The sequence below is a fragment of the Saxophila tyrrhenica genome (assembly GCF_035928015.1).
Source record: "Saxophila tyrrhenica strain CCFEE 5935 chromosome Unknown scaffold_17, whole genome shotgun sequence".
NCBI lineage: Eukaryota > Fungi > Ascomycota > Dothideomycetes > Mycosphaerellales > Extremaceae > Saxophila > Saxophila tyrrhenica.
In genome coordinates this window covers 63248-80579 of record NW_027041749.1, presented here as the reverse complement: position 1 = coordinate 80579, position 17332 = coordinate 63248, and the positions used below count along the sequence as shown (strand labels likewise).

The 17332-nt window shown below is 56.1% G+C and overlaps 7 protein-coding genes across 7 annotated transcripts; 2 read left to right on the top strand and 5 right to left on the bottom strand.

Annotated features, from left to right (window-relative positions):
• Positions 1–376: 376 nt before the first annotated feature.
• On the top strand, positions 377–4288 carry LTR77_009176 (uncharacterized protein; the record flags this gene model as incomplete). Its single annotated transcript, XM_064806405.1, has 2 exons — positions 377–381; positions 490–4288. The coding sequence occupies 2 exons, from the start codon at positions 377–379 to the stop codon at positions 4286–4288; spliced, it is 3804 nt and encodes a 1267-aa protein (XP_064655222.1).
• A 672-nt stretch (positions 4289–4960) lies between these two features.
• Positions 4961–5545, bottom strand: LTR77_009175 (uncharacterized protein; the record flags this gene model as incomplete). The annotated part of the gene is made up of 1 exon (XM_064806404.1): positions 4961–5545. One exon carries the CDS (start codon positions 5543–5545, stop codon positions 4961–4963), a length of 585 nt encoding a protein of 194 aa, XP_064655221.1.
• Positions 5546–6094: 549 nt separating this feature from the next.
• On the bottom strand, positions 6095–6891 carry LTR77_009174 (uncharacterized protein; the record flags this gene model as incomplete). Its single annotated transcript, XM_064806403.1, has 2 exons — positions 6095–6120; positions 6174–6891. The coding sequence occupies 2 exons, from the start codon at positions 6889–6891 to the stop codon at positions 6095–6097; spliced, it is 744 nt and encodes a 247-aa protein (XP_064655220.1).
• A 460-nt stretch (positions 6892–7351) lies between these two features.
• On the bottom strand, positions 7352–8668 carry LTR77_009173 (uncharacterized protein; the record flags this gene model as incomplete). The annotated part of the gene is made up of 3 exons (XM_064806402.1): positions 7352–7927; positions 7960–8287; positions 8319–8668. 3 exons carry the CDS (start codon positions 8666–8668, stop codon positions 7352–7354), a joined length of 1254 nt encoding a protein of 417 aa, XP_064655219.1.
• Positions 8669–8995: 327 nt separating this feature from the next.
• On the bottom strand, positions 8996–14449 carry SCC2 (Sister chromatid cohesion protein 2; the record flags this gene model as incomplete). The annotated part of the gene is made up of 2 exons (XM_064806401.1): positions 8996–14214; positions 14308–14449. The coding sequence occupies 2 exons, from the start codon at positions 14447–14449 to the stop codon at positions 8996–8998; spliced, it is 5361 nt and encodes a 1786-aa protein (XP_064655218.1).
• A 438-nt stretch (positions 14450–14887) lies between these two features.
• LIA1 (deoxyhypusine hydroxylase) lies at positions 14888–16348 on the bottom strand (the record flags this gene model as incomplete). The annotated part of the gene is made up of 2 exons (XM_064806400.1): positions 14888–15077; positions 15408–16348. 2 exons carry the CDS (start codon positions 16346–16348, stop codon positions 14888–14890), a joined length of 1131 nt encoding a protein of 376 aa, XP_064655217.1.
• Positions 16349–16581: 233 nt separating this feature from the next.
• On the top strand, positions 16582–17325 carry LTR77_009170 (uncharacterized protein; the record flags this gene model as incomplete). Its single annotated transcript, XM_064806399.1, has 1 exon — positions 16582–17325. One exon carries the CDS (start codon positions 16582–16584, stop codon positions 17323–17325), a length of 744 nt encoding a protein of 247 aa, XP_064655216.1.
• Positions 17326–17332: the final 7 nt, after the last annotated feature.

Sequence of the window (17332 nt, the reverse complement as noted above, 5' to 3'; positions counted from 1 at the left end):
AAGAGGAAGTTGGAAAATATTCACATGCTCGACAGAAATCCACCCCCACCTCGCGCTAAGGAAGCGACCTGCATCCACCTCTTGAGCCACACGGGCAGCTTAGTTCCATATCGCAACAGCTTCATATCGTCACCATGCCATGCCGTGCGGCTAACGGCGAGGTTGTTGCCATCTCTTCGCCCCGGACAGAGCGAATCTCCGATATGAGTGCTAAGGCGGTCCAGATAAGTCTAGTCTTCTGCTTGGGGGGCCTGTGCTTTTTTTTTCCCCATACACCCAGGTTATCTTTCGCATCGCGGGATGCCATCCGACCTGCTTGCGCCATTTGTACCTTAGGTCGAGGGAGGAGGTACCGTTTGACGTTACACGGGTTACGATGCGGTGAGATAACGCAAGGGAACACTATTGATACTGCTTTGCCTTCCTCAAGTGACTGGTATCGGCGGCGTTCTGCTTTGTATACTCTCTCGAACTGCCATTGAAGCACAGCATCCGCGCAACATTTCGATTGGACGTCTACATAGCCACATTGGGCGAGGTGCAGGGATACATGTTTTCGTTACTAAGGTCCAAGAGCAGAGGTCGCAAGGACAATGGAACCAGGGAATACTCTCCCTTTGCTGGCTCCCCCGAGGCCTCGCGTAACAGGGTGGTTGGCAGAAATGTCGCGGATGAAGACTACGACGACGAGGACGAGGATGAGGACGAAGAGGATGCACGCCTACTGCCGAACCGGCGAAGCACGCAGCAGACCTCATACTTCGACAGACCGCAACACGATTACGAAGAGGAGGAAGAGCAGGAAGCAATCGAGGACGAGGATGACATAGACACGCCACTGTTACCCATATTCTCAGCCGCGCACCTTGACAGGCTACCGTTGTACAACATCACGCACGCCATCCGGCTGTTGATCGTGCAGAAGTGCGAGACCACGCTGTCGTGGGACCAGCTGCGCAGTCCGCAAGTCAGCCAGTTCCTCGTTAAGCCCCTCCAGAATCAGATACGGACCAACCACTTCAACCGCGCTACGTTATGCGCGTTGATCGCCAACTGTCTGCAGTTCCAGAAGGAAGCCCAGCTCCAGCCTGGCAATGTCGGTGTGCTCAGGACCAGAGCGCTGATGAGCGAACTGCTCGCGATGAGGCTGGTCAAGGAGTTCAGCACACGCGAGCTTATCGATGCGCTATCATACGACTTCGATCCTCTGCAAGGCATGTCTCCCCCGCCAACCGCGGCTGGCAACCTCCGAGCGGCAGTTTGGCCTACTCAACAGGCTCCAGGTAACGTATATGGACAACGATCTGGCGGCAAAGTTGCAAGAGTGAGCACCATCGAGGTTGCCATCAAGGCACAAGCGAAGCGATTTCTAGCTCATCAACTTGTCGTGCAGCATCTGGAAGCCATCTGGGCTGGTGCTGTCGTCTTCCACTCTGAGGCTGACAACTTACATCGCAAACCCTCTGCTGGAGAAGAGCCATCAGGTCGAGGCGGACGTTACGGCACGCTTAACGAGCACTCACCCAGCGCGCTGCCAGCTGACTCTGTGTTATCCCGCAAGGCTCACGGAACTAGGGCCAACAAAAAGCCGGCAGAGCAGCCCTTCGCTCGCCGCTCGGTGGTCATATACAATCCGAGAGATGCTTCACTCTTCAAGCTAAGTCGGCTGCGTGTCCCTCGATACAGACAGATCTTCAGCACTGTGTCATTCGCAACGATGCTCGGTCTCTTTCTTGCTGTACTGGCTGAGCGGAGTCTCTACATCACTCCTCTCGAAGTCGTCTTCTGGTTCTGGTCCGCTGGTTACATGCTCGATGAAATTGTCGGCTTCACGGAACAAGGCTTTGGTTTGTATATCCTCAGCTTCTGGAACGCGTTCGACCTAGGCATTCTGCTGCTCTTCATCATGTACTACTGCCTCCGACTGTACGGCATCCTTGTTGCAGAACAAGGCAAACATCAGATTGCCAACGCAGCATACGACGTCCTTGCTTCGACGGCCATTTTGCTCTTCCCGCGCTTGTTCAGTGTTCTGGACCACTACCGCTACTTCTCGCAGTTGCTCATCGCCTTTCGCATGATGGCGCAAGACCTGGCTGCTATATTAGTACTAATCATGATCTCGTGCTCCGGGTTCTTCATCGCCTTCACGCTCTCCTTCGCGGATGAGAGAACCGACGGCAATGCGGTCATCTACCAGCTCTTCCAGATCCTCATGGGCTTTACACCAGCGGCTTGGGAGAAGTGGCAGACATACAACATACTCGGCCAGGCCATCATGACCATCTTCCTGATCCTTTGTCACTTTCTCATTGTGACTATCTTGATTACAGTGCTCACCAACTCCTTCATGGCCATCGTCCAGAACGCCAACGAGGAGCATCAGTTCCTGTTCGCTGTCAACACCATATCTTCGGTCAAGTCGGATGCACTGTTCAGCTACATCGCGCCTACCAACATCTTTGGCTGGATTTTGAGCCCTCTACGCTACCTGGTGCCATTCCGGCAGTACGTCAAGATCAATCGGACAGTGATCAAGGCTACGCACTTTCCGATGCTGCTCGTCATCTTCGGCTACGAACGTTTGATACTCTCACATGCGACTTACGGCCCGGAAGACCTTCTCGAGCAGACGTCCAGACATCAGAGCAAGCCATTGGCGTTCAGCATCAACAAAGCACCGGACGTCTTCAGCCCAGGCAATCGACTGCTTCGAGAGCCATCTGTGGTTAGTTTCCACAAGGATCAGGCTCTCGATGAAGTGTTCAGAAGGCCTTTCAAGGGTAGTACTGTGCGGACCACAGCTCGGGACATGGGATCCAACCGACGTCAGTCTACTAATGCTGTTGACAAGTGGATGCAGGTGGCAGAGAACCAAGGCGGCGCTAGTCCACCAATGGAGCAGCCAATGAGCATTGTTGAGCGGCTAGAGAACCAGCGGCCATCTTTCAGGCGTGCGGCGACCGCTGATCGACTGCGGATGGTGCAGAGTCGGGACTTCTCGAATACTAGGAGTATAGCAAGCGAGACCGATGTACGGCAGAGATTACCGTCGAGGCGACCTTACAAGATCAGCGAAGAGGGCGAAGACACGCTGCCTGCCGATGAGATAGTACCTCAAGAGACGGATGCTGATGGCGATGACGAGATGATCAATGCTGAGTCTAGCCTGGCGAGGCCATTCCTGGGCGAGAGCGCATTGTCGACCGTCGAAAAGTCTACACCAACTCCACACAGGGAGAGTGACGAGGACGACTTCTTCCACACCCCGACTACCACCCGCTCACCCATGATGCAGCTTTCCAATGGCAAAGCAATGCTCCGACAGTCGCCAGAAGCGTCTTTAGGCATTCGCACGCCACTGCAGACTAAGACAGCTCAGAAGGCCAGAGCGCATAACCGGAAAATATCTACTAACACTGCTCTGTTCGACCCAAAGTATACTCAAGCTGACGACTCGTCCTCAACGAACGCTCCACGTCCGTTCAAACCTACTACCAACCGCAACGTCCATACCGACGGCACAACGACCCCAAATCCTGTCAACCTCCTTCCCGGTCAGCGCACACCGAAGATCAAGCCACCGAAAGCTCGACCGGCCATGCCTGCAAGGCAAAAGACCGCTCCTACCGGCATAGGCGGATTCGGCATGTCCTTCCTCGACATCCAGCCCCGAAATATCCGCAAGCCCTCCTTCAACGCCCGAGCCCTCGACCTCGCCTCCGAAATCGGCGACAATCGCGCCGGAGGCATCGACGCGGGCGGTATCTCAGGCTTCCCGGCCTCTTTCAGCGAACAGCTCTTCCGTGAACGCGAGCTCGAGCGCGAACGAGAAGAAGCGCGCCGCCGTAGCGCGGAAGAGGAGAAAGGCATGGTCAACCGTATCATGCTGGCGCGAATGCACACGCTTGAGGAGGGCTTCCGCGAGGTGTTGAAGGAGATCAAGGATATGTCGCGGTCGAATGCGAATAGTTCGCGCAGGGACAGCGGCGATGAAGCTGGCCCGAGTGCGCTCGCGCGTGGGGCGGTGACGCCGGGGGGAAGGTATAGTGGGGATGGCGGGAAGGTGAGGAAGAGTCCGAAGAAGCGGGAGCGGCAGCAAGCGAAGGTGAAGGCGGCACCGAAGTCTGTGGAGACTGTGAGGGAGAATGAGCGGGAGGCGCCGAGTCCGGAGAGTGTTGGGTCGGTGGCGGAGATTGCGAGACGGGAGGAGCAGGGTACGGAGGGTGGAGCGGAGAGGCCCGGTACTGCGATCAGGTCGCCGCAGCCTGGGACGAGGAGTGCTTGAGTGTGATAATGCGTCATATGGCGAGGCGTTTTCGGGTTGGCTGGGCTTGCACGTGCGGTTTGCGTTCATGGTCACATGCACTGTGAAGCGTTCTCGCTCTTTCTTCTTTGGGCGGTTGTTGTGTCTTACTCCTCGGCACCGCATAGACGGCATAGAATGTCTTGATAGTTTATTGTAATGCTCATTCAGTGTGTGATCTTTGCTCTTTTCTCACTGCTTCGCGACCCCAGGCGTTCCGAAATGTCCTCCACAGATGTCCTTCAGCCTCTCGCCCTTCCTCTCACGCAGATACCACTACAGCTGCTCCTCAAGCTCGACGGTCTCGCCGGATACCATATATAAAAGAGACCATACGTCCTCAATCAAGGTGCTCCCTCACCTCACTATGCAAACGCCTTCTCCAACAAAACGCACACCCCTTCACGTGCCCACGCCCACCCTCTTGATTTATTCTTCTGTCCTCCCAGGAAGATTTCTTTTGATTCCGTGCCAGCACCGAAAGAGAAACCGAATTGACGCGACAGGATGCACTGGGCAAGGAGAAGACCGATGATGCTAATACTGACCGTATGAACTACTGTAAGCGTGTACAATACCACCTCAAGAAGATCGCAGATCAAACACTCACCGCTGGCCTGAGCACCACCGCACACGTATGGTGCACGCTCACACTCAAGCACTGTCTCCCCACCCCAGCATCTCCTCCAACCTCTGCTGCGCCCTCTTGTCCGCGTCTCCTTGCCCCTCCACCAACCCCCTATCCTGCGCATCCTTCACCATATCCACAAACTCCTGCTCCCCCGCATCCGCTCTTTGCTTAAACGCCTCCCAGTTATCCCTCATCCACTGCGCATCCCCTCCAGCCTGCGGAATCACGAACCCCGCTTCCATCGCCGCCACTAGCCCTCCCATCACAGCAACCATCCTCAAACTCGTATCAGGCGTCGTCCTGCCTTTTGCCTGCGGTAGCGGCGTACCGCAGATATTATCCCATGCCTTCGTCACTTGCTCGATGAGGTCGTTCCAGTCTTCTTGCGTGCGTGAGGGGCCGGTGCGGACCCAAGCGAAGATCTGGTTCGAGGTCTGGCGTTTGCCGGCGATGTAGCGTGGGGCGGTGGAGATGTCTTTGAAGGAGACGTTGACGAAGTTCTTGAGGGCGCCGAATTTATGCGCGTGGATGTCGGTGATGGCGGCGGCGAGCTCGTCTTGCTGGGATATGCTGAGGGGGCAGTGGTGGTAGATTTCGTAGAAGGGCATGGTGGAGGTCGGTGGTGGTGTTGTTTAGGTGGTAATCTTAGACCGTTGTAAGGTCGTGAGCCTTGAGAGAGCGGAGGATGATGAAGGTCAGGCTGATATGCAGTAAGCTGGAAGCCGTCCGCCCGTGTCGGTGGACTGGTTGACCGAGGCCTGGCGATTACGTGAACAGCTAGGTGTTGTGAGGTTCTGTGTGGAGCTTCCTTGGAGCTTGAAGCTGTCAGCTGCACAATGACATCTCCGGGGTCGCTTCAAACTCAGTGCCGATTCGAGTCGTGGGTGATATGTGAGTATCAAGTCTGGAAAGATGTGAGCAGTTCGTTTGAACATGTTATGCCCAGAAGCAATATGAACACCTTCATGATGCTGTATTCTGCCAAGCGTCGACGCCGGACGTTAGGTTGCTCGTCAACAACGATAAAGCGTTCAGAGGGAAAGCACGGACAGAATAAGGACATTTCCATACTGCTGTTGATACACTGTACAAGCCGCTGAATCGATCATTGGACGTCAAGAAGTGGTCCACACAGTGACTGCCAAGTACTTGCCACTTCAGTGGCCGACACACCGTCCCCATGCTGCCAAAGATCAGTATCGTCCGCATTCCATCCAGCAGGTCGTATTCACTTACCAGGCAACCCGCACCCAAACCCCACAAGCAAGTACACCAAGAACACCACCACCACCGCCAACAGAATCATCAACTTCATATTCTTCCACCACATCCTCCTCCTCAACCCACGACTCCTTACCCGAAAATCCCTCGCACTCCCACCCAACCGATCCGTCTTATCTACCAGCAAATCGATCCTCTCCCCCCTCTCCAACACCCGCTCAATATTCTCCGTCATGATCCCGCGCACATTATCAATCTCACTCTGCACATTCGCAAACGCATCGTTCTGCCCCGCCTTCGTCGTCCCGTACTCCATCATCAACTGTTTGAGCTGCGAGTTAAACGCCGCCGCGCCGTATGCCGGTAGCGAGGAGAAGTTCGTTCGCTCCGCATCGTACTCTTTCAAAAAGCGCTTCTTGATCTCCACCAAGTACCCGAACGATATCCGTCTGCTGAAGTCGCCTTTCGCGACTACGAGGTACGTGAGCCCGCCACCGCTGAGGTTGTCCGGGCTGGAGTTCGAGGGCGGCGCGTCGGCGATGAAGTGGATGTTGGAGCTTTCGTGCTGGTAGGTCAGTTTCTGCGCCGATTCGTGCTGGATTTTGGGGAGGATGAGGCTGGCGGTGGAGCTGGCGCCAGAGACGGCGGAGGAGGTGTGTTCGGCGAGGATGGTGGATTCGTAGGCGATGCAGCTGTAGAGGAGGGGCGATGCTGGGGTGGAGGAGGACGCCATGGTGGCGGTAGTGGTAGTGCTGGTTCGCGAGATCGATGCGCTGGATGTTTTGTGTTGATATTTATCGATCAGGTGCTACTATGAGCGAAGGCGCATTCGTTGTTGTAGAGTGCAAGTAGAGAATGAAGGCAGCTGGCAGGCGGGACAACGTGAGCTCGGCGGCTCGGCAGTGTGACGTCTGTGGTATTCTACGAGCTGGCAACATCACTTTCACTCTACTCCTTCTCCCTTTCTACCTATCGAGCACACATCATCACGTCAACGAGCAACTTGAAGCTATTGTTGAGAGTCGAGGCGAATCTACTGGTAACATGTCCGACAAGTCTATGCGAGTAGCTGGATAGCAGAACCGTACCTCAAGCAACTACAACACCACATCCCTGACTTCATTACAATGTTTGATAGAAACCAATGCTGACCGGAAAAACTATCGAGTTCTCACAGTATAGAAGGACTGAGCCTATAGCTCATCGCCATACACCAAGGGACTTTCAGGAACCGTGTGGGCATCCAGATCATCCCGTCCCAATCTCGCTGCCCGCTTACTCGCAGCAAAATCATCAGGCTGGCGGACCACGTTCGCTATGTTGACCTTCCGTTCGCCCATGTTGAGTCTACTCTTGAAGCCTTCGAACGTCTGCTCGGACCAGGATTCTCCACTCAAGATCAAGTCCACGGCGCCATCAGTGCGCTCGCCAAAGGAGTCGATCTTGGAGACGACTTCGTCCCAGTGATGATCTATGTCACTCTTCGCGCGACTGAGCAGGGCGTGCCCGCCGAGGTTCGGAAAGGTGCTCCAGGGAGTCCGCAAGCCGGGTGAACCATCCAGCCAAAGCGAGAGAGTAGCGTTGTTAAGGCCGACGACAATGCTTGTGGGTGAGTGTAATGCTGGTTCGCAGGCTCCTTTTAACCCGTCCTGTCCGTGTCCTTCTGGAGAGATGCAGTGATCTTGCCTCGTCTGGGATAACGTCGCCCAGGACGAAGCTGTGACTGCGGCGGCCTTGATGTGGATACGACCAGCCACCTCGGTGACCCGCTTTGACGAAAGGTGTTGCGGTAGACCGCTACCGAGAGCTTCCGGGCGATGGAAGAGTACCAAAGTAGCTCCTCGTCTTTGGGGAAGTACTCGATCCAGCTCACATTCTTTTCCGGTTGGATGCTCTTGTCCGTCTGTGGCGCCAACGCGGTGAAGAAGAAGTCCGGAGCGACGATTCTGGTGTACGACCACGGGAAAAGATCATACTCCTTTACACCGAATTTGTCGAGCATCTCCAGCTCTATCGCGTCCTTCAACCGACCGACCGACCGCTCGAGGATCTTCACGTCGGCGTCACCTCCAAACTCGTCGCTGCCCGAGGGCACAGGCAGATTCGTGCTATGTCGCTCGCGCACCGATCTGCGAAGGACGTTGACGCGGAAAGAGTCACACAGAGAAGTTTTCCCTTGACCGAGGAGCCCGGCGCGCTTGTCGTGCGTCTTCTTCTTCTCGAGCACGTAGCCAGGAGCTGCGTAGCTGCTTCAACGGAAGTGCCTGCGTCAAGGAGACATTGTGACAGAGCTCAAGACTCCGACGCATAAGCGACCGGTAGGCCTCTCCGCCGTGGACCTTTGCAAGGCCGTAGGTCGATTTATTGGGGAGGGAGACAGAGGCGACAACGTGATCCAAGGTGAATTCGATGCCGAAAGCGGGCTCTGGGAAAAAGTAGGACCAGCCGATCGCCGGACTGAGAGTTGAAAGGAGAAAGCTCAAGGTCAGGAGCAAGCTCCACGGTTCCATTATGACTTTGGTGATGGACGGGCGAGACGAGCTCAAAGGTGTTGTCCAGCGCAAACAGAAGCTGTGTTATGTGGCACGGAGGGCAAGCAGCCCGCCAAGGCGCACGCGGTAGGTCAAGACACAGTGACAGAGTATCATAGGGTGTGAAAGGCCACAGTCAGGAGCAAAATGAGCAGCCAATACCACAGCTACCTGATGTTCAATGCCCATTGCAGAGCCCATATGTAGTCTCAGCTACGGTGTCCCTCCAGCGCCAACGCTAAATATACTCAAGTCAAGCAATCATGCATCTTCCTCTCCAGCAAATGGGGTATCTTAACAAGCAACTCAATCCCACCCAGCATCTTCGTCATCCCCCACCCTAGCAGAACCACTCTTCCTCTTCCCACCCATACTCGGACGTCCTCGCTTTCTCGGCGTAGTACCTGCATTTGACAACTTCCTCTTCCTGCCTTTTCCACCACCGCTCGCCGGCGGCAAGGAAGGGCTCTTCTTGCTGCGATCGCTCGGCGTGTCGTACCCGTTCGCCAGCTCCGCGTCGTCGGCCTCGCCCTCAGATGCGGCCTTGACCTCGTTGTCGACTGAGTGCAGTTCGGCGAAGGCGCTGCACATGGCGTGACACTCGTCTTCGGTGCTGAGCGGCCTGCCGACGTCGGCGACACGCCTGATAAAGGCGTCAGTAAATGTAGGCGCGCTCGTGGAGCGGGTTGGAGCCTTATTCGTGTCCTTGTCCTTCTGCTGTTTCGTCTTCGTCAAGTGCTTCTGCATGTTCCAGATGCGGATCAAGAACGAGCGCGTCTCGTGGGCCAGCGTGAGGATTTGCGACGAGACAGCCAGCTGATGAAGTCGCTGCGGGTCGAGGTCGACGGCCATGGTTGGCGGCATGGCATCAGAGGTTCCGTTGGGCTGGCTGCCCGGCACGGTCAAGCCTTCGACACCCATCTTGAGCACTTCGCTCTCGATAGCCTGGGCGACGGTGGAGCCTGTACCAGCGAAGAGCTTGTCGAGTGCAGCCAGCAGTGGCAGTAAGTCGTCCACACGGTCGTACTCGAAGAAGGCCAGATTCTGCAAACAAAAGCGTGCAAACCCGAGATGCTGCGCCAGAGCAGCTTTGGTAGGATCGAAGTCCAGTTTCTGCGCCATATTTGTCAAGAACTTCCTCCGTACCGTCGCCTTCGCACCTTTCAGGACCTCCCATGTCATGTGCATCTTCGCGGTCGACGGCGAGCCCTGGAAGCCAGCCGCGTCCCCGATAACCTTCTGCTGGTACTCAAAGGTCCGCTGTACAGCACGCATGTACTCCTTGTCGTAGATGCTCTCGTGCTTCGCATGTTGTGACTTATGCTCTTTGAACGCAGCGTTGGAAACATCCTTGTCTGGGCAAGTCTCAAGGGCCACAAGTACAGGCACACTGTCTTTCGGATGCACCATGCCTTGCTTGTTGATACTAACAACAAGCCTCGCCGCCACGAATGCTTGTTCGGCGCGGGATGAGACGGCAATGCTGATGATCTGGGAGATGAAGCGCTGAGCCATCGCAATCGCGGCACCATCTTGGTCTGAGGCGACGTAGGTCTTGCTGAGGCGGTCGGAGCCGCTGGCGACGCCGGTACCAAGCTCATGTCCATCCTCGCCAGGCTCCGGAGTCTCTTGCGCGACGAAGAAAGCTTCCAGTCCGTCAAGAAGAACCTTTTCGAGTTCCGGCAGGTGTTCCCTAAACACCGTGTCGAAAGCATTCTCGATGTCTTTCCTCGTGAACAGCTTAGGCCACGCCTGTGCGACCGAGCAGATAGCCTCCAATGCAACCTCTCGAACTACTAACGGGCACTTCGGGCTGGTGAAGGGACACAGAGTCTCGACCATAAGGTCAGCGACAGAATGCCCCTTGTACTTGACGAACTTCTTCGTGAAGTCGGCCAGAAAGCTGTCAAGGTCGCATGCATTGCCGAACTCGCCAGCAATTCTCGCCAGTCTGAACACAGTCGTAGCCTTCTTCTCATCCGTGGCGAGCTCTGCGATGCTTACAGACGCAATCTTTTCCAGGACGGAGATGACGAAGTTTGCGATTAGATGAGTCTCGCCAATCAAGCCGCTGATTGTCCAGAGACAAGGCACAGCTTCGTTGAGCTCCGCCTTCTGCAATTTGGTGACACTCTTGAGCAGTGTCCGATGCAATTGAGTCAGAACGTCCCGGTTCATGACGCTCCTGTGCGGCAGGACGTAGCGTAAGATGATGACGACAGAGCGGTAGACATCCAGGTCATCGCTGCTGTTGAGGTTCTGCGTGTACGGCTCCAGGCGTTGAAGCTGAGTAGACGTGAACAGCTGCGGACTGGCCCTGGCAAAGACCGTCAACGAGCGTAGAATGCCACTCTGCGAGGGCGAACCAGGTATGTCGCTGGTGTCAATGATCCCGTCGAACAACACAGCGATGAGCGTGCGGCACACTCTCCCGTTCGCTTCTGCCAGCTTCGATCTGGTGAGCAGGCGCTTGAGCAAGGCTTCCAGGATACTGAGCGCGTTGTCATCGTACTCGACAGTCTTGATGAATAGAGCTGCATGGGCCGTGTAGGCCAGCTTCGCTTTGATGGCTCCTTCGCCTTCCATCTTCATGGCGTACAGCGAGTGAAACCAGATCTCCTCCATGGTCGTGCGTGCAATCTCCACAACACTCTCTTCTGCATCCTCAATGCGAGCGATGATAGCGTTTGCAATGGCTGAGCGGACGTTGGTCGATTCGTTGCGCAAGTAGATCTCCTTGAGCATCTTCATGGCTCGCTTGCGGACACCGATCGCGCCATCTCTGGTACGAAGGATGATTGTACTCACGACGTTCGAGCCTAGGGCCGGTCGAAGAGAGATGCACTTCTCGATGAGGCTCAGCGCAGAGTCTCGCACGAGGGGCGAGTTGTCTCCCACACAGCGGACAATGTGTTGGAAGACAGAAGCATTCCGCTCAAGCAGAGTCGCGTCCTTCTCAAGTAGCGTAACGATGCTCTTCAGGCTGCGGCTCTTGACCGTGGAGCTCGACTGCTCGCTGCTCATTGCCGTCAAGAGGATGTAGAACATCTTGTTGAACGCCCGGCAGAAGGCAGAGTTCAAGGTAATCACCATGGCGGCCAATTTGCTGGTAGGCGTGGTCATGTGGTAAGTCCCCTGGTCGTCTTCAGACAAATGGGGATCTGTGAGCATCTTCCTCAGCTTGGACCGAAGATCTCTCGATTCGTGGGATGCCAGGTTGGACTCAGACTCTGCTGAGCCTTCACGACCGCCAACCAGGAGATGGGCCCACTGCATGAGGTGATAGCCCTTGGCGGTTATCAGCTGCGCGTCGTTCTTGTTCGCGCTGCGCTCGTCGATGTACTGGACAACGATATGATGCGGTCCATGGTATGACAAGGCTGAAGATGAGTCGAGCCCGGCAGTCTCGAGCTGAGCCACCATGTCCCGCAACGGAGGGACAGCAGGCGACTCGTTGACATCGGCGGCACTTGCGGCGTTGCGCGCAGCGATCTGCAGCTCCAAGATGCCTGAGCCCATGTTGCCCAACAATTCGAGAGCAAAGGTCCGTTGCGGGGCGGTGCTGGACTCCTCGTTGATGATACCGATCATGCGCATCGTGAGTGTGCGCAACAGCAACTCAGCGGCAGGCCAGTCCGGCAAGCCAAGGCAATTGAGGAAGTCGGCGGTGAAGATGTCGAGCAGCTTCCGGTATGGCTCCTCGCTAGACTTCGACGTCGAGAGGGCGCGCTGGATAAGCATGTTGACAACATAGCTTGCGTTGCGCTGAGCAGCCTCATGAAGAGGGGCGGTGATGGATAGCAGACTACCGCTGCCTCCCGTGTGCTTCTTCCGCGACACTGTTATCTCGTCCGAGCCCTCTTCGTCCGACTCTTGCTCAGACGCACTCTCTTCTTCGCTGTCAGCCTCATCACGCGGGTTAGTGGTGCGCAGCTTCAGAGCCTCACTACTCTTAGTAGCGCTTGTCTGAATCAGACGCATCAGCAGCGCAGAGAGCAATTGGATGGGCTTGGCGTCGGTCGGTCGGTACTGGCGAGCACTCTGCTTGGTCGCAGGCAGTCTCTCCAAGGACATCAGGATCTCGTCAAAAATGTATCTGCGTTGGTTGTCGTATTTTGTGAAGACCTTTGCTAGCACATCCATAGCACACCTGCGCAACTCTTCGAATCTTTGTATCCCAATGGCAGAGTCCTTCTCGGTGCTTGCATTTTCTGCAAAGATGACTGATTTGCAAAGAGCCTCAACGCTAGAAATCGCGGTCTCGTCCAGTTCGGTCTTCACCAAAAGATCGCCCAGTGCCCGCATACTCTTTGTGGCGGCGGTCAAGACTGAGCGCACTTCTTCTGAATTGCCAGACAAAACTACGAACTTTGGATTCACTGGCGGCGCTTCCTTCTCGCCCCGGATGCGCTCCCGTAAAGCAGCAGGTTCTTGCACCACCCCTGTGATAAAATCTTCAACCACAGCTTTGAGGCCATCGAGGATGACGCGGAGGTAGTCTTCAGACTGCAGCTCTTTGTTGTGCGCCAGTTCAGCCATGATGAACATCAAAGTCCGCATGGCCGCCAGGCCGCTGCATGCCGATTTCAGTCTCGATAGCCACTCTTCGACGTCTTGATCGGACCATTCGTCGCCAACTGACAAGGACAGAGAATCTAGTGCTGCCATGGGACGCTCACAGAGCCTCTGCACGCGAGATAGATGTTCGACTTCTAGATTGTCCAGGCGCCCACACACTGCAGCCTTTTGCACTGCAGAAACCAGCTTGATCTGGATCGGATGTTGCAGGAATGGTGTAGGACAGCCATCGACATCGCTGGCAGTAAAGAACTCGGCAGCAATGGTCGAGATAGCTCCAGATGTGTCGGGCTCCAGGGCATCTTCCGCTTGAAAGATCTCGCCCAGCAGATTTTGAAGGTTCTGCACCGCCTGATCTCCCTTCTGTTGTTGAGAGATGCTGACCCTATTGGCAGACGAGCTATGTGCACCGCTAGCAGCGTCGGAGGCCGGGATGTATTGGTACTGCGCACGTTCTACTGGGGTGATGCTGTTCGGGACGACCACAGCGTGAGTCGTACGTTGCTGAGAGGAGGGTGCTGTCTGATATCCATTCTGCAAGACCTGCTGTGGCTGTAGCGCCGGGATCGGGGTAGCCGCAGGCTTCGCTGGCTTCAGCTCTGGAGACTCCGGCGTGAGGTATCGGAACGGAATGTCGGCCTGATCGAGCGCCATCTTGGCGAACGGAGTGAGTTTCGCTGTGGACAGCTTCAACGCTGGTCTTGTTCCGTTTGCCGGCGGTGCTAGGAAATTTTTGCGACTCTTGAAGTGGTAGTCCGTCAAGGTACCAGGATCTAGCAACCTTTGCACATCGTCGAGAGTCTGCCGGCACTGCTTCGAAGCGATTTCAGCGCTTGTAGCTCCAGAACTTAGTCGTTGAAGTAAATCCCGACCAGTTTGAGCTTCGTTGAGGTTTGTGAAGAGCGAAGGAGCGTCGGTTGGAAGAGCGAGTGGTGGAGGTATTACATCTAGGCGTGAATATTAGCTCACATCAGAAGGTCACCCCGTCACGTGTAGCAAGCCATGACGTAAGGTGACTTTGGGTGAAGGGCGGGGCGTACTTGGGCTGAACGGAATGATGGAACTCAGCGGAGTGTACGGGAGGGCTTCTTGGACGATGGGCATGCGTGGCCTGGGAACATTGTCTTGCGGCTGGCCATTGCGGCTCGCCGTTTGGCCATTCGGCTGCCAGGAACCGTTCATCTCGGGCAGTCCTCCGACAGTAAGGTGTGCGCAAAGGTCGTAGAGCCGGTTGCCATCGCCTTGAGATGGTGTTTGCACGGCGGAGGACGAGCGGAGGAGGCCGCTGGTGATAGCGGTGGTAGCGGTGGCGCTGTAGGTCTGCAATCGCTAGCGGCTATCCCTCCATTGCATCAGCTCGTTCTGAGCAGATCCAGCATACTCCGGTAAGGCTCAAGCGGTTGTGGCAGTCGTGTTACGATGGTGTTTGATGAGAAGAGGTCTCTCGATAGGTCGCCAAGGCCCCCAGAAGTTAACGCGCCCCGCGTCTGTCGATCCCGCGCTAGTGCTGCAGGCCATCACGTCCCGGAAAGGAAGCTGCCATCCCAAATTCTCCGATCTGCGCTTCACCAGAGGAGCACACGTCCTTCAATCCATCAATTGACACATGATCTTCTGAAGTCACTTGATCTTCCAGATCGCGATCACGAGGCCAACGAAATGGCAGCAATCGGCTCCCTCGTCTTCTGCACCGCCTGCGGCAACCTCCTCGAACCCAACACTGGCCGCGCCGCCCACCTCCTCTGCGACATCTGCGGCACATCCAACAAAGACACCTCCTCCAAGGTCGTCGTCACCCACTCCAAACCCTCTGCCTTTCCGTCATCACTACGAACAAGGCTACGATCGGATGTGCAGGATATGAGCGAAGAGGAGATGCAGACGGAGGCGACGATCAATCAGACGTGCGAGAATTGCGGCGCGGAGGAGGTACGGTACCACGAGAGACAATTGAGAGGCGCGGACGAGGGGAGTACGATCTTTTATACGTGTCCGAAGTGCGGGCATAAGTGGAATACGAACAATTGAAGGTGGATATTGAGATTGGTTTTCTCAAACGCCTACGCTATGCCCTAACGACGTCTGCGCGGATGATTACTACGCGACAGCAACCTCCTGAGCCGCGGGAACGGTCGCATACTCCATCCCACCACTGCGCTCGAAGTCGGCCATATCCAGCGCAACGACAATGCTCTCCCGAACGACTTGCTCCGGGTCGTTGAGAAATTTCTTCAGCACGTCTTCAACACCCTCCTCCTCGCCGAGGCTACCGAGCGCCTCCGCGGCCTCATGGCGAACCATACTTGCTTCCTTCGTGTCGCTGAGTGTCTCCACTAGACTGGGTATCGAAGCCGGGTGTGAGAGCTGGCCGAACACAAATGCAATTTCATGCCGGAAGAGCGCCGAAGGGTCCTTGAAGCCTTGTGCAAGCGCCAGGATGGCTGGTTTGGCGGTCGGAAGATCAGGTGGGGAGGCGAGGTCGCGGAGCGCGAACATGGCTCGGTAGCGCTGGAAGAGCTTGAGCGAGGTGTCGAGAAGCGTCTGTTGGAGGTCGGGTATCGATGGCTGCGACTGCTGTAGCGGAAGAGGTGGCGCGGGGTCTATCGACGCAAAATCGCTTTGCTTCAACTCCTCAACTGTCCTTCCCTTCGAATTCGCCCACTCGATCCTCGCGACGGCGATCTCACAAGTCTCTCTTACCACCTCTTCTTCGTCCTTGTCCTGCCATCGCTCCTTGAGCAAGCCCAAGCTTCCACTATCACCGAGCGCACCGAGTGCCTCCGCTGCTTCATGTCTGCACATTGCATCCTCCTGCCTGTCCTCTATCACCGCCCTCAAATGTGGTATCGCCGCTTCATTGCCTGATTGGCCAAGACAGTACGCGAGCTCATGCTTCAAGAGTGCAGAGGGCGACGTGAAAGCTGCAGCAATGGCCTCGATTGCGGGGATCGTTTGTGATGTGGCAGGCTGTTGAGAGGCGAGGTGCTTGAGGGAGAAGAGCGCGCGGAAGCGGGCTGCGAGGGCCGCAGACTCGTTTGTGAGGGTGTCACGCAATGGCTTGACTTGGTTGTCGGCGGCCATTATTGCTGTTCGAGATCTGATACTGCAGCTGGAGGTGTGGTTGTTCTCGATCTACGAGAAAGATTTGAGGATCTGCCCCGCAGCAGCAGGGGTCCAGATGTGGCGTCGAATTGTGGCTTCCACGTGGGCATTCCCGCGGACATGGAGCTCACTCTCACTCAGCTCACTCCTACACACACCACATCGACTTCCTCCTCGACCTGTCGAGAAGCACGACACATAGATCACACACCATGCCCACCGACCCAGCAACCAACCAACCCCTCCCTGACTCCGCCATACAACGCATCGTCCACCTAACCTCCGCCGTCCGAGTCTACACCATCCCACCCCTAACATCAACCCGCGGCTTCAGCGCCTCGTCCTGGACCTCGCCAACCCAGCCCACCGCGCAGGAAATCTTCACCGCCCGCCTCCGCGTAATCGAGACCTCCCTCTCCAACACGCTCAAAGCCGACATCGTGCTCGAAGACCCCAAGTCAGGCGACCTCTTCGCCGCAGCACCTTATACGAGTCCCGCTGTAGTGCAGCAAGCGAATGACAGTTCGAGGTTCTTTGCTGTGAGAGTTGTGGGTGAGGGAGGCATGAAGGCGACGCTGGGGATTGGGTTCGAGGAGAGAGGGGAGGCGTTGGATTTTAACATTGCGTTGGCGGAGATGAGGAAGGTGCTTGGGTTTGAGAAGGGTGAAGGGAAGGGCGGGAAGGCAGAGGTGGAGGAGGGTAAGGATTGGAGTCTGAAGGAGGGCGAGAAGATCCATATACAGGTGGGCAATCGAGGGGCTAGACGATCGGAAGAGGATGGCGGGAGTGCGACTGGCAAGGATGAGAGTGCTGCACTATTCTCGATAGCGCCGCCACCTGGGTCTACAGCGAAAGCGCAGAATGATGGGCCATCTGTTGCCCCTCCTCCGGCTGCAAGTGGGAAGACAGCTCAAGAGCTAGGGTTCGACGACGGAGAGTTTGGCGAGTTTCAATGACCCAGCC